At 45.8% G+C, this 13,659-nt stretch overlaps 1 protein-coding gene across 2 annotated transcripts in view; it reads left to right on the top strand.

Annotated features, from left to right (window-relative positions):
- The window catches only part of itga2.2 (integrin, alpha 2 (CD49B, alpha 2 subunit of VLA-2 receptor), tandem duplicate 2), a 216,607-nt gene that overhangs the window by 141,818 nt on the left and 61,130 nt on the right, over positions 1 to 13,659 (top strand). Inside the window, exons 13-15 of one of the 2 annotated variants that reach the window (XM_085972514.1) lie at positions 4,309 to 4,452; positions 5,190 to 5,393; positions 7,371 to 7,501. In XM_085972514.1, the coding sequence (XP_085828640.1) occupies positions 4,309 to 4,452; positions 5,190 to 5,393; positions 7,371 to 7,501 (479 nt within the window). Of the gene's footprint in view, positions 1 to 4,308; positions 4,453 to 5,186; positions 5,394 to 7,370; positions 7,502 to 13,659 lie in introns of both variants that reach the window. The other variant, XM_085972511.1, reaches the window with a different exon arrangement.

Genomic DNA, 13,659 nt, shown 5'->3' with positions numbered 1-13,659 from the left:
CAATACTGGAAAGTGTGAGGTTATGCACTTTGGCATGAAAAATCGTAGAGCAAGTTATTATCTTAATGGCAAGAAACTGGAAAGTATTGAAGTACAAAGGGATCTGGGGGTCCAGGTGCACGAAACTCAAAAGGTTAGTATGCAGGTGCAGCAAGTGATTAAGAAGGCCAATGGAATGTTGGCTTTCATTGCTAGGGGGATAGAATATAAAAATAGGGAGGTATTGCTTCAGTTGTACAAGGTATTGGTGAGACCGCACCTGGAATACTGCGTACAGTTTTGGTGTCCATACTTAAGAAAGGACATATTTGCTCTCGAGTCAGTACAAAGAAGGTTCACTCGGTTAATCCCGGGGATGAGGGGATGGACATATGAGGAGAGGTTGAGTAGATTGGGACTCTACTCATTGGAGTTCAGAAGAATGAGAGGCGATCTTATTGAAACATATAAGATTGTGAAGGGGTTGGATCGGGTAGATGCGGGGAAGATGTTCCCGATGATGGGTGAAACTAGAACTAGGGGGCATAGTCTTAGAATAAGGGGCTGCTCTTTCAAAACTGAGATGAGGAGGAACTACTTCACTCAGAGGGTGGTAGGTCCATGGAATATGCTGCCCCAAAAAGCTGTAGAAGCTACATCATTACATAAATTTAAAACAGAAATAGACAGTTTCCTAGAATTAAAGGGAATTAAGGGTTACGGGGAGCGGGCGGGAATTTGGACATGAGTCTAGGTTCGGATCGGTCATGGCCCTGTGGGTAGTGGAGCGGGCCCAGGGGCCGTGTAGCCTGATCCTGCTCCTATTTCGTGTGTCTAATTCTGTTAGATTCAGGAGATGGTTCTGTGATAGTGGATTGGCGGTTAGGATCAGATCAGCCATGATCTTATTGAATGGCGGAGCAGGCTCGAGGGGCCGATTGGCCTACTCCTGCTCCTATTTCTTATGTTCTTATGTTCTTAACACGCAGCAAGTCCCATTCACCCATCACCTCTGTGCTCGTTGAGCTACATTGGCTCGTGGTCCACCAACAACGTTCTCGTCAGCTTATGGAGGTCCTACGCAGGCTGCTTACCAGCTTTTGAATGGGAGATTTTGCGCATGCACGAAATTTTGAATAGGTCATGAAGCCCGTTAAAGGGACTGCGCAACCAAAAAAAATTAGGGGGAACATTGTCCACTAACAATTTGATTTTAAAATTTTCATCCTCATGTTAAAATCCCTTCATGGCCTCACCCCTTCCTATCTGAACTTGGCAATGTGAGTGATGTGAATGCTCCTAACTCAGGAGGGTGTGCCCTGTGGCTCAGTTGGTAACACACTCGCCTCTGAGTCAGAAGGTTGTGGGTCCAAGTCTCACTCCAGAGACTTGAGCACATAAAGCTAGGCTGACACTCCAGTGTAGTGCTGAGGGAGTGCTGCACTGTCAGAGGTGCCGTCTTTCAGATGAGACGTTAAACCGAGGCCCCGTCTGCTCTCAGGTAGATGTAAAAGATCCCATGGCACTATTTCGAAGAAGAGCAGGGGAGTTATCCCTGGTGTCCTGGCCAATATTTATCCCTCAACCAACATAACAAAAAAAACAGGTTATCTGGTCATTATCACATTGCTGTTTGTGGGACCTTGCTGTGCTGTTTCCCACATTACAACAGTGACTCCACTTCAAAAGTACTTCGTTGACTGTAAAGCGCTTTGAGACGTCCAGTGGCTGTGAAAGGTGCTATATAAATGCAAGTCTTTTTTTCTTTTTCTCTGAAAGCGGTAGTGTTAGCACTGTGAGCTCTGGAGCCTGGCTGACAATAAATTACACATTGCAGAGATCTTAATTACTCTCCAGCAGGCAGGATCAAATTCCAGACAAACTGATGTGAATGCTCCTAACTCAGGAGGGTGTGCTTTGTCCTCCAAGGAGATCAATCAGAAATCTGATCTTGTCGTCCAAGGAGACCAATCAGAAATAAAACAGAAAATGCTGGAAAAACTCAGCAGGCCAGGCAACATCCGTGGAGAGAAAATAGAGTAGATACATTGATGACTGTATCGGTGCCGTTTCCTGCTCTCGCCCTGAACTAGACAATTTCATTCACTTTGCCTCCAATTTCCACCCTTCCCTCACCTTCACATGGTCCATCTCTGACTCTTCCCTTCCCTTCCTCGGCTTCTCCGTCTCCATCTCTGAGGATAGGTTATTGACCAACATTCACTAGAAGCCCACTGACTCCCACAGCTACCTGGACTACACTTCCTCCCACCCTGCCTCCTGTAAGGACTCTATTCCACTCTCCCAGTTTCTCCGTCTCCGCCGCATCTGCTCCGATGATGCCACCTTCCACACCAGTGCTTCAGACATGTCTTCCTTTTTCCTCAACCGAGGATTCCCCTCTACCGTGGTTGACACGGCCCTCGACCGTGTCCGTTCTATCTCCCGCACTTCTGCCCTCACCCCTGCCCCTCCCTCCCAGAACCACGATAGGGTTCCCCTTGTCCTCACCTTTCACCTCACCAGCCTCCACATTCAACGGATCATCCTCCGCCATTTCCGCCACCTGCAACGTGATCCCACCACCAAACGCATCTTCTCCTCCCCTCCCCTTTCAGCATTCCGTAGGGACCGCTCCCTCCGAGACACCCTAGTCCACTCCTCTATCACCCCCAGCACCCCTTCCCCTTTGCCTGGCACCTTCCTGTGCAAGCGCAGGAGATGTAACACCTGCCCTTATACCTGCCCCCTTCCCACTGTCCAAGGCCCCAAACACCCCTTCCAGGTGAATCAGTGATTTACTTGTACTTCTTGCAATCTAGTATACTGTATTCGCTGCTCACGATGTGGTCTCCTCTACATTGGGGAGACCAAACGCAGATTGGGTGACCGCTTTGCGGAACACCTCCGTTCAGTCCGTAAGGGTGACCCCGAGCTTCCGGTCGCCTGTCATTTTAATTCACCGCCCCATTCCCACTCGGACCTCACCATCCTCGGCCTCTTGCATTGTTCCACGGAAGCTCACTGTAAACTCGAGGAACAGCACCGCATCTTCCGATTAGGCACTTTACAGCCTTTCGGACTCAATATCGAGTTCAACAATTTCAGATCATAACCTCGGCCCCTATTATATTTTTACTTATATTTTTTATCCACACCTTTGTTTTGGCCTTTCCCCCCCCGCTCCCCCCCACCCCCCACCCCCACCCCCCACTTTCTTTTTTTTCCTCTCTCCCACATGGCAGCTGTCTCCCATTCTGCCAGCGCATTTCACACCTAATCTAGAGCCATCTTTTGTCTCCACTTGTCCTATCACCATCTCGTCTCATTTTGAATACCTCTTAATGTCTCTTCACGTCTCTCTTGTTCTCTCCCAGCCTGGCCTCTTAATCTATTTCATTTCCTGTGCTTCTTTAGTCTTGACAAAGGGTCCACCCGAAACGTTGACTCTATTTTCTCTCCACGGATGTTGCCTGGCCTGCTGAGTTTTTCCAGCATTTTCTGTTGTTTTTTCAGATTTCGAGCATCTGCAGTATTTTGCTATCAGACCAGTCAGAAATCTGGTCTTGTCCTCCAAGGGGCCCAATCAGAAATCTGGTGTTACAAATATACACGACCAACACAAGCAGACTCCAGGCACAGTACTACCCTCTGGTTGGGCTGTCTGCTTGAAAAAAAAACAAGAGGAAATGAGATGCTGCCTGGCCTACTGAGTGTTTCCATCATTTTCTGTTTTTATGGTGCTTTCGGGGCCCTGGTGCTTTCATATTGTCCGGGTGGAGGAGAAATTAAGTAACAATTCCTTACTTGCCTCCATGTCTTCAATCTGCCCTCAAGACAGCCGTGCAACCTCCAGTCGATGGGAGTCCGGGCAGGTCATAGTGCCAATTTTTGACTGATGCCACTTTGCTGAGGTGCCCAACAAGCAGATTCAGAAGAAAATAAGACAGGAAATCCTCCCCCCCCCCACCGCCACACCTCATTACAATACAGGCAGAAAATGCCCCCTCACCTCATTATAATGCATGCACTGGGCCTGCTCCTATTATAGGGGCAGGCTTAGTCATATCATGAAAATACCCCAGGAAATGCCAGGCAGCATAATGGGTGGGTAGACCTGACGCAATGGATCTTTGCTCCTATTTCCACTGTCCTGCACCTGGTGCAAGGCAGAGTGCAGGACAATGGAAAAAATAAAAGGTTTCAGTGGGAAGGAAGGAAAATGGAACAAATGCACAATTGGAACCTAATAACTTAAAGTTAAAATACTTAAACTACTTGTATACAATTGAAATTTTAAAATGAATTTCATCCCTGTTATCTTTTCAGCTTGGATCTTATTTTGGCAGCGTATTGTGCTCTGTGGATGTTAACCAAGATTCACTGACGGACGTACTATTGGTTGGGTCACCTATGTTTATGGGTCAACACAAAAATGAGGAAGGAAGAGTGTATGTGTTCTCTGTCAATAAGGTAAAAGATTTTTCAACTTAATCTAATATCAATTTGAGCATTTGAGCAGAAGCCTCTTAGTGGGAACACAGTTTGTGCCAGCAAAATCCTTTAATCTAATTTATCCAAATAAAAAAATCCCATTAGAATTACTGAGATAATAAATATTGCCCAAACCTTTACACAAACATTCCGTTTATACTTGCATGCCTAAGGGCAACAAACTTGCAGTACAGTAGCAAAACATTACTTGATAATGGTAGAGAAACACTTCTACTTAGTGTACAACAGTTCAATAAATTTTATTATTTAATAACACTGAGTATGGGATGTATTATTAGCTGAGAGTAGATAATTGGCCCATAACTATAGGACCATGAACATATTAGCAGTGTAAATGGCATTGGTTCAAACTGAAATGTAAAAATGAAGGTAATATGATATTTATGCTGTAATGGAAAACAATAAGGTGCAGAAGAGTTGTTAAACCAAATAAATGAAATGGCATATATGCTGCACTAATATTATACAAATAACAATGGCCTAGAAATTCGTGAACACCACAAAAGCTGCTGGTCCCACATTACCATTAGCCCAGCGCTAAACTCACTGTGCAACGCTGTCCTGGTAGCGTTCGTCCCAGCAGGAGGCCCCAATGTAGCATCATTTCTGGGCCATTGTCTTTGAAGTGTATATTTTTATTTGTGCAGTGCATCAACATCAATGCAGTCTAACAGAGTAAGTGTGTAATTCAGCAGGGTAGCCTGGAAAAGACTGGCATCTTAGACGGACCAGTTAACGATAGGAACACTCGATTTGGAGCTGCTATTGCTGCTATCTCTGACATCAATCTGGATGGTTACAATGATGTTGCAGTTGGAGCACCTGTAGAAGATGAACAACATGGAGTTGTTTACATTTATAATGGATATCAAAGAACAATCCAACCAAAACATACACAAGTAAGAGCTTCCTGATAATTCTAAAGGGCTTACAGGCTAAACATTTAAGCCTGCGACATTTTGTTTTATTAAAGTACTAATTGAAATCCTTACTTTTGATATTTTCAAGCAATAGATTTGTTTTTAAGGCATTTAGTCCTTGGGAATGAGACACGTTCTATTTCAAGCACCCTGTCTCTATATCAACCATTCTTAAGTTAGATGTAGTAGGTGAGGTGTCAGCCATGGCTCAGTGGTAGCACTCTCATCTCTGAGGCAGAAGGTTGTGGGCTCATAGTCCCAGTCCAGGACTTGCACAAAATCTAGGCTGACACTCCAGTGCAGTCTTTCAGATGAGATGTTAGATTGAGGTCCCATCTACCCTCTCAGGTGAACATAAAAGAGCCCATGGCACTATTTCGAAGAAGACCATGGGAGTTCTTCCTGGTGTCCTCATCAATATTTATTCTTCAACAACACCCTGAAAACAGATTATCTGGTCATTATCACATTGCTGTTTGTGGGACCTTGTTGTGTGCAAATTGGCTGCCGTGTTTCCTACATTACAACAGTGACTACGCTTCAAAAGTGCTTCATTGGCTGTAAAGTGCTTTGGGACGTCCTGAGGGTTGTGAGGTCATGAAAGGTGCTATATAATTGCAAGTTCTTTCTTTCTTTAGAGTTTATTTCACTTCTAAAGGTGTCCTTCAATTCACTTGCATTGTGAGATAACTATCACCTCTGGCTAAATTCCATAATTTCCAGATTTGATGTAGTGTATATGGACTTTAGCAAGGCCTTTGATAAGGTTCCACATGGCAGACTGGTCATGAAGTTAAAAGCCCATGGGATCCAGGACAAAGTGTCAAGTTGGATTCAAAACTGGCTCGGAGACAGGAAGCAGAGGGTAATGGTTGATGGGTGTTTTTGTGACTGCAAGACTGTTTCCAGTGGGGTTCCACAGGGCTCAGTACTAGGTCCCTTGCTTTTTGTGGTATATATCAATGATCTTGACTTGAATATAGGGAGTATGATTAAGAAGTTTGCAGATGATACTAAAATCGGCTGTGTGGTTGATACTGAAGAAGGAAGCTGTAGACTGCAGGAAGATATCAATAAATTGATCAGGTGGGTAGACAGTGGCAAATGGAATTCAATCCAGAGAAGTGTGAGATAATGCATTTGGGGAGGGCTAACAAGGAAAGGGAATACACATTACAAGAGCAGGGAGGTAATGCTTCAACTGTATAAAACACTAGTTAGGCCTCAGCTAGAGTACTGCGTGCAGTTCTGGTTACCACATTACAGGAAAGATGTGATTGCACTAGAGAGGGTACAGAGGAGATTTACAAGGATGTTGCCGGGAGTAGAGAATCTTAGCTATGAGGAAAGACTGGATAGGCTGGGTCTGTTTTCCTTGGAACAGAGGAGGCTGAGGGGACCTTATTGAGGTGTATAAAATTATGAGGGGCATAGATAAAGTGGATAGAAAGGACCTATTTCCCTTAGCAGAGGGGTCAAAAACCAGGGATCACAGATTTGAAGTGGTGGAAGGTTTAGAGGGGATTTATGGGGAAATTTCTTCACCCAGAGGGTTGTGGGGGTCTGGAACTCACTGCCTAAAAGGGTGGTAGAGGCAGGAACCCTAACCACATTTAAAAAGTACTTCGACGTGCACTTGGGATGCTCTAACCTGCAGGGCTACGGACCAAGAGCTGGGAAGTGGGACTGGCTGGATAGCTCTTTGTTGGCCGGCGCGGACATGATGGGCCGAAATGGCCTCCTTCCGTGCTGTAACTTTCTATGATTCTATTGTCATTAAAATCACGCAAGTATGTGTATACTGTTAGAGATCAGCAAAACCTTTAAAAGCTCAAGGAAGACATACACACGTATAAGTTAGGCTGTACTTCAGTCAAAATTAGCCCTTTATTTCCAGCTTACTGTTCTATCTCAGAATAAATAAACATTCTAAACATATTTTGATCTGTTTTCTAGAAAATACAAGCTTCAAAAATCAACTCACAATTGCAATATTTTGGACTGTCCATTGATGGGCAAAAGGACTTGAATGGTGATACCATCACAGATCTATCAATTGGATCCATTGGGAATGTTGTGCAACTCTGGTAGGAGACTTGATGGTGCTTTCTAGTTTCTAATATCTTACTAATAGCTCTCCCATGGCATTGCCCATGGAAGTCTAGCACATGGAGTGTGGTTTCTGATGTTTACATGCCCTGCTGCAGCCTAAATGCAACAGTGTTTTTTTCCCAATTGCTGAATTGGTTTACGAGGAGCAATTATGTAAATTGGGCATGTTTTCACTGGTAAAGAGAAGTTGAGAGGTGATATGATTGCTGTTTTTAAGATTCTAAAGTGACTAGATATTGTAGACAATGACCAACTATTTCACCTTCTCGAACAGTAGAACCAGAGGACACCGTCTGCGATTCAAGTGGGGTAAATTCAAAAATAACAATGGGAGTAATTTTAACCCCCAAGAATGGGTGGTTTGGGCCAGATTTCAGTAAAAAGTCTTTAACATTTCCAACCCGCCCGCTTCTGGTTTTAACAGAGACAGGTCCAAGGCCAGGCGACCAATCCATTCTCAGGAGATGGGTCGGACAGTAAAAGGTTTTAAGGAGGCTGTGTGCCTCCATTTTAACACAATTTTTTTTTACCCAAGGAGGCCAGCAATACCATAGAAACATAGAAGATAGGAGCAGGAGTAGGCCATTTGGCCCCTCGAGCCTGCTCTGTCATTTAATGAGATCATGGCTGATCATCCAAACTCAGTACCCTATCCCTGCTTTCTCCCCATATCCCCTGATCCCTTTAGCCTTAAGAATATCTAACTCCTTCTTGAATATATTTAATGAATTGGCCTCAACTGCCTTGTGTGGTAGAGAATGCCACAGGTTCACCACTCTCTGGGTGAAGAAATTCCTCCTCATCTCAGTCCTAAACCCCTTATCCTTAGACTGTGACCCCTGGTTCTGGACTCCCTGCCATCAGGAACATCCTTCCTGCATCTAGTCTGTCTAGTCCTGTTAGAATTTTATAAGTTTCAAAGAGATCCCCTATCATTCTTCTAAACTCTAGCGAATATAAGCCTAATCGACCCAATCTCTCCTCATACGTCATTCCTGCCATCCCAGGTATCAGTCTGGTGAATCTTCGCTGCACTCTCTCCATGGCAAGAACATCCTTCCTCAGAGAAGGTGACCAAAATTGCACACAATACTCAAGGTGTGGTCTCACTAAGGCCCTGTACAACTGCAGCAAGACATCCTTGCTCCTGCACTCGAATCCTCTCGCTATGAAAGCCAACATACCGGCAGGTAAAAGGACAGGAGAAGGGCCGGATCCATAGGGTAGTGCATTTTCAGTACTGCTTGTGGGCCAGGAAGAGTGGGAGTGTTTCCTCCAGGCCCAACAAGCAAACCTCTTTACAAACCCTGTCATCTGCCGACCACCCCCCATCTCCTCCACAATCTCCGCCCCACCCCCCCCCGGACTTCTATGATCTCCCCCGACCTCCACAATCCCCCCTCGACCTCCACAATCCCCCCTCAACCTCCACAATCCTCCCCTCGACCTCCTACGATCTCCCCCGACCTCCATGATATCCCCCTTGACCTACATCTGAAGAGCCCAACCTTGATCTCCCCCCCCCCATGATCTTCCCCCCTACTATCGATCTCAAACCTCCCACAGTCTCCCACCCCACGATCTCCCCTGCCTCCCACGATCTCCTCCCTCCCTCCTCTCCCCTCACCAGCTGCAACCTTGTGCCACAGGCTTTCATGCTCGACAGGCAGCCAGCCTATCAATCTGGCTAGCTTTTGGGCAAGAAACCTATTGAAGAAAATTAAAAGACGTCCTGCTGTTATTTTCTGCAGGACATTCGAGAAGCCCTTACTTCCAGATTTCCCATCTGGAACTCCTCCCCTCCGCTATCTTTGTGACCTGAGTAAATATTAGGGCCAATATTTAATGTTACTGATACAGAAAGATATGAATCTGTCTGAAAAATATTTGTAATACTATTTACCTACCATTCCTAAAGTCTTTTATTCCCAGTTATCTACATTTTTGAACATTTGATTTTTTTTTCCTGTCTGCTGTGGTGGATTTGCAGCGTTTACTTGGGTTTATGTATGTGCTTATTCCTCCTTCCTCAAAACTAACATTCTATTTCTCAGTTATTTACATGATTATAAAAGATATTTCATCTCTCCTTACCTGCCCTGGTGGACTAGTAGTTCTTGCTGAAACAGTTACTTGACGTAACAATATCCAGCTATTCCCTCTGTTGAGACTCCAGCGACCAGCACCTGAACAGGCAGTCAGTCACCATGGTCCAGGCCTCATTGATTGACTGCAGTACAGTTTTGAAGGAGCATCATAGCACCTCATAAACTTTCTCCTCTGGCCTTGGCACAACCATCAGTCTCCCTCAACAAATCAAAAATCACTTCATCCCAAACTACATTGTTGGTCAGAATGTTTCTTAAAAAATTAAATTAAATCTTTTTGTTATTTTTTCCACTGTTCCCACCTCTCAGTTGTTACTTTCAACTTTTCTACCTGGTTGTCACAGTATACTGGTACAGATTGAGCGTCCCAAATCCGGAATCCTGAAATCCAGAGTGTTCTGGAATCCGGACTCTGGGGCGATTGGTGACAGGGTCCGGAATCCGTGAAATGTTCCAGAATCCGGACACCCTGAGGGAGGCTTACCAAAAACTGGAAGTAGCGCAATCTGGGCCCAGGCATTTCCAGACTCGGCACGTGTTTCTGATGTCCGAAGTCCGGAAAGATTGCAACCTGGGCTTGGGCGTTTCCGGACTTCGGACCTCAGAAACACATTCCGAAGCCCGGAAAAACCCGAAAACCGGTTCGGCCTCGGTCCCTAGGTTGCTGGATTCAGGACGCTCAACCTGTATTGTAGATCCACAGGAGCAATGTGAATAGTTAATAGTAAATAAACAGGTTGGGGGTCATGTTGACTTTGAGTGACTGTGTAAAATGGGCAATATTGATTCAGCCACCCGTTAAACATCTCTCCCGATTTTCATTTCCACTGAAGTCAATGTATACTGGGCAGCTGAATCGATATCCCCCATTTTACACTATCACCCTAAGTCAAAATGAACCCCAACCTCTTTATTTAGTACTAACTCTCAGTCTCCTATGTAGCAGTTATTGTTATAGCAGATAACACTGCTTCACAGTTATCACAGCACCATTCATAGACATAACAGGTACTGCAACCAAATGTTGACACTTTTACAATGAATATTGCCATTGACAAAGCCTGACATAAGCTTATTAATGCATTTTGTAATAAAATGTTGCAATGCACTTAACATTTAAAATATATACGGGAAACTATCCGTGCACTGTAAAGTCATCATCACCATTCTCTATAGTTGCCTTTGTAAAAAGTACCCAGGTATTGTATCAGGATAATATTAAGGAAATTTCAGCCCAGTTAACCCTGCAGAGTCATCCTCACTAACATCTGAGGGTTGGTGTCCAAATTGCAAGAGCTCTCCCAAAGACCAGACAACCAACAGCCTTTTTTTCAATTAGTTTATGGGATGTGGGCGTCGCCGGCAAGGCCAGCATTTATTGCCAATCCCTAATTGCCCTGGAGAAGGTGGTGGTGAGCTGCCGCCTTGTACCGCTGCAGTCCGTGTGGTGATGGTACTCCCACAGTGCTGTTAGGTAGGGAGTTCCAGGATTCTGACCCAGCGACGATGAAGGATCGGCAATATACTTCTAAGTCAGGATGGTGTGTGACTTGGAGGGGAACTTGGAGGTGGTGGTGTTCCCATGCGCCTGTTGCCCTTGTCCCTCTAGGTGGAAGAGGTCGCGGGTTTGGGAGGTGCTGCCGAAGAAGCCTTGGCGAGTTGCTGCAGTGCATCTTGTAGATGGTACACACTGCAGCCACGGTACGCCGGTGGTGGAGGGAGTGAATGTTTAAGGTGGTGGATGGGGTGCCAATCAAGCGGGCTGCTTTGTCCTGGATGGTGTCGAGCTTCTTGAGTGTTGTTGGAGCTGCACTCATCCAGGCAAGTGGAGAGTATTTCATCACACTCCTTACTTGTGCCTGACATAGTCATATCTGAAGAATCATGGGGGGAAAATTGGGTGCGCCCCTTTTGGGCCGCTAACGTCGCCGGGACGCTAATCTTAACGCCCCTCCACCGGAAATTCATTAGTAGTGTAATGTATACAACATTGAAGGAACTACTTTGTTTTGCGGATGTACATCCTTAGTTGCGAGCGTATATAACAGACGCGTATCGATTTGTATAGTCAGTGCCGAAGTTCCAGTTAACCAGTAAAGATCACTTGAAGTTACTCTCAGTCTCTGCTACTTTATTATTTTATGTAGTTGTGTATAGCGGTACAAACACAACAAATTGGCAACGAGAATTATGAAGCTACGTCTTCCTATTCTGGCATTGCATCCAGAGGACACCGAAACTTGGAAGAAAGGAGCGAGAAGGTAGAGAAAACCGTGCACACTTGCTAAGCTAGGCAGGGGATACGTAAGTCAAGTGAAAAGTGCACAGGACTTGCATGACGTTAGCTAACTAGTAAAGAAAGAAAAACGGGTTTGGAAAAAAAAATGGCGATGATTGGCACTATTGCAGCATTTGATAGCAGCATTGAAGACTGGGCAACTTACATTGAAAGAGTGGCGTTGTACTGTGAGGCTAACGGAGTGGAGGTAGAAAAGAAAGCCACTGTTTTGCTGAGTGTTATGGGTGCAAAGACATACGGGCTGCTACGTAGTTTATTAACCCCTGAAAAGCCAGCAAACAAAACATTCAAACAAATAGTGGACACACTCCAAGACCATTTAAGCCCCAAACCACTGCTCATAGCCGAAAGATTTAAATTCCATAAACGGAACCAGAGCAAAAATGAAAGCATTTCTGAATATTTGGCAAAGTTGCGCAAATTATCAGAACATTGCCAATTTTGAGTGGGCTTATCAGACGCATTGAGGGACAGATTTGTGTGTGGCATGCAAAGTGAAAGCACACAAAAGAAGCTCCTGTCTGAAAAAGACCTCACATTGGAGAAGGCTCTGAGTATCGCAATATCAATGGAAGTAGCAGCACGTGGCACTTTAGAAATTCAACAAAAATCCCTGGAATATTCAACTAATAAAATGTCACTGAAACAAGAAAAGAAGTGCTATCGCTGTGGCAAAATGTCACATGACCACAATGACTGTTGGTTTAAAGACAAAGGCCTAGAAATTCAGTTGGGCGCGCCAGCCGTTAGCGCCTTAGGAGGAGTAGATCTCGAGCGCTAGGCACTTAGCGCCCGGGCGCAGCGCGATCTGCGCCTCGCCCCAACTTCAGTACACATTTAGCGCCGGCGCAAAGTCTTAGCGCGCGCCCTGCTGCGCGCGCAGATCATGATGTCATTTCCTAGTGCAACGCCCTTTGTGCGCCCCGAACCGGAACTTCACTCGCGCCGGCCCATTGTGCGCCGGGCGGCCCTAACGACTGTGAAGTGGAACGGTACACAGCCGAGGCGGGCCGCGGGGAGCACTAATTAAAGGGCACTTACCCTGCACTATAAAGGCCAGCCATTTTGCAGCATTCACTCTTGTGCAACGGTTTTTTGGAGAGAGACCAAGGAGGAGAGCTTACTGGTTTGGACCAACACTAGGACAGGTATTTTTGGCTCAGGCCAGAGCTTAGCAATTATCTTTGCCTTCATTGAGAGCTCAGTGTTTGCCAGCATATAATGGGGGCTGCATTGGGTGCCAACGCTGACTTTCAGCCTTATGCCAGAAGGGCTTACAGACGCCGTGAGAAAGTGGCAGCCCTGGCTAGACGCAGAGGGGGCAACAGGCGTCGCCAACTGAGGCCTTACCCACACAGGGTATACCGCCAACAGTCCTCCTATCTGACCATGTCTGCCGCGAAGCATGTTAGGAGGCTGCAATTCAGAAGGGAGGTGGTTGCAAACATCTGCCAGCTGCTTCACAGAGATCTGCAGCCACAGCTGATGCGCAGGACGTCTCTGTCGGTGGCAGCGAAGGTGACGGTGGCTCTCAACTTCTATGCCTCCGGCTCCTTCCAATCCGCTGCTGGGGACATCGCTAACATCTCCCAGTTCGCCATGCATTGCTGCATCCGCCAGGTGACCGATGCCCTTTTCAGAAGGAGACATCAATTCATCTCCTTCCCCATGACCCTGGACAAGCAGCAGCAGCGTGCAGTGGGATTTGCAAGAATAGCGGGCTTCC

The sequence above is a fragment of the Somniosus microcephalus genome, chromosome 2 (genome assembly GCF_052327205.1).
Source record: "Somniosus microcephalus isolate GS21.2 chromosome 2, FLI_Smic_1.0, whole genome shotgun sequence".
Classification (NCBI taxonomy): domain Eukaryota; kingdom Metazoa; phylum Chordata; class Chondrichthyes; order Squaliformes; family Somniosidae; genus Somniosus; species Somniosus microcephalus.
Note: the sequence above shows the minus strand (reverse complement) of the source record. Positions and strands in the feature narration are given on the sequence as shown.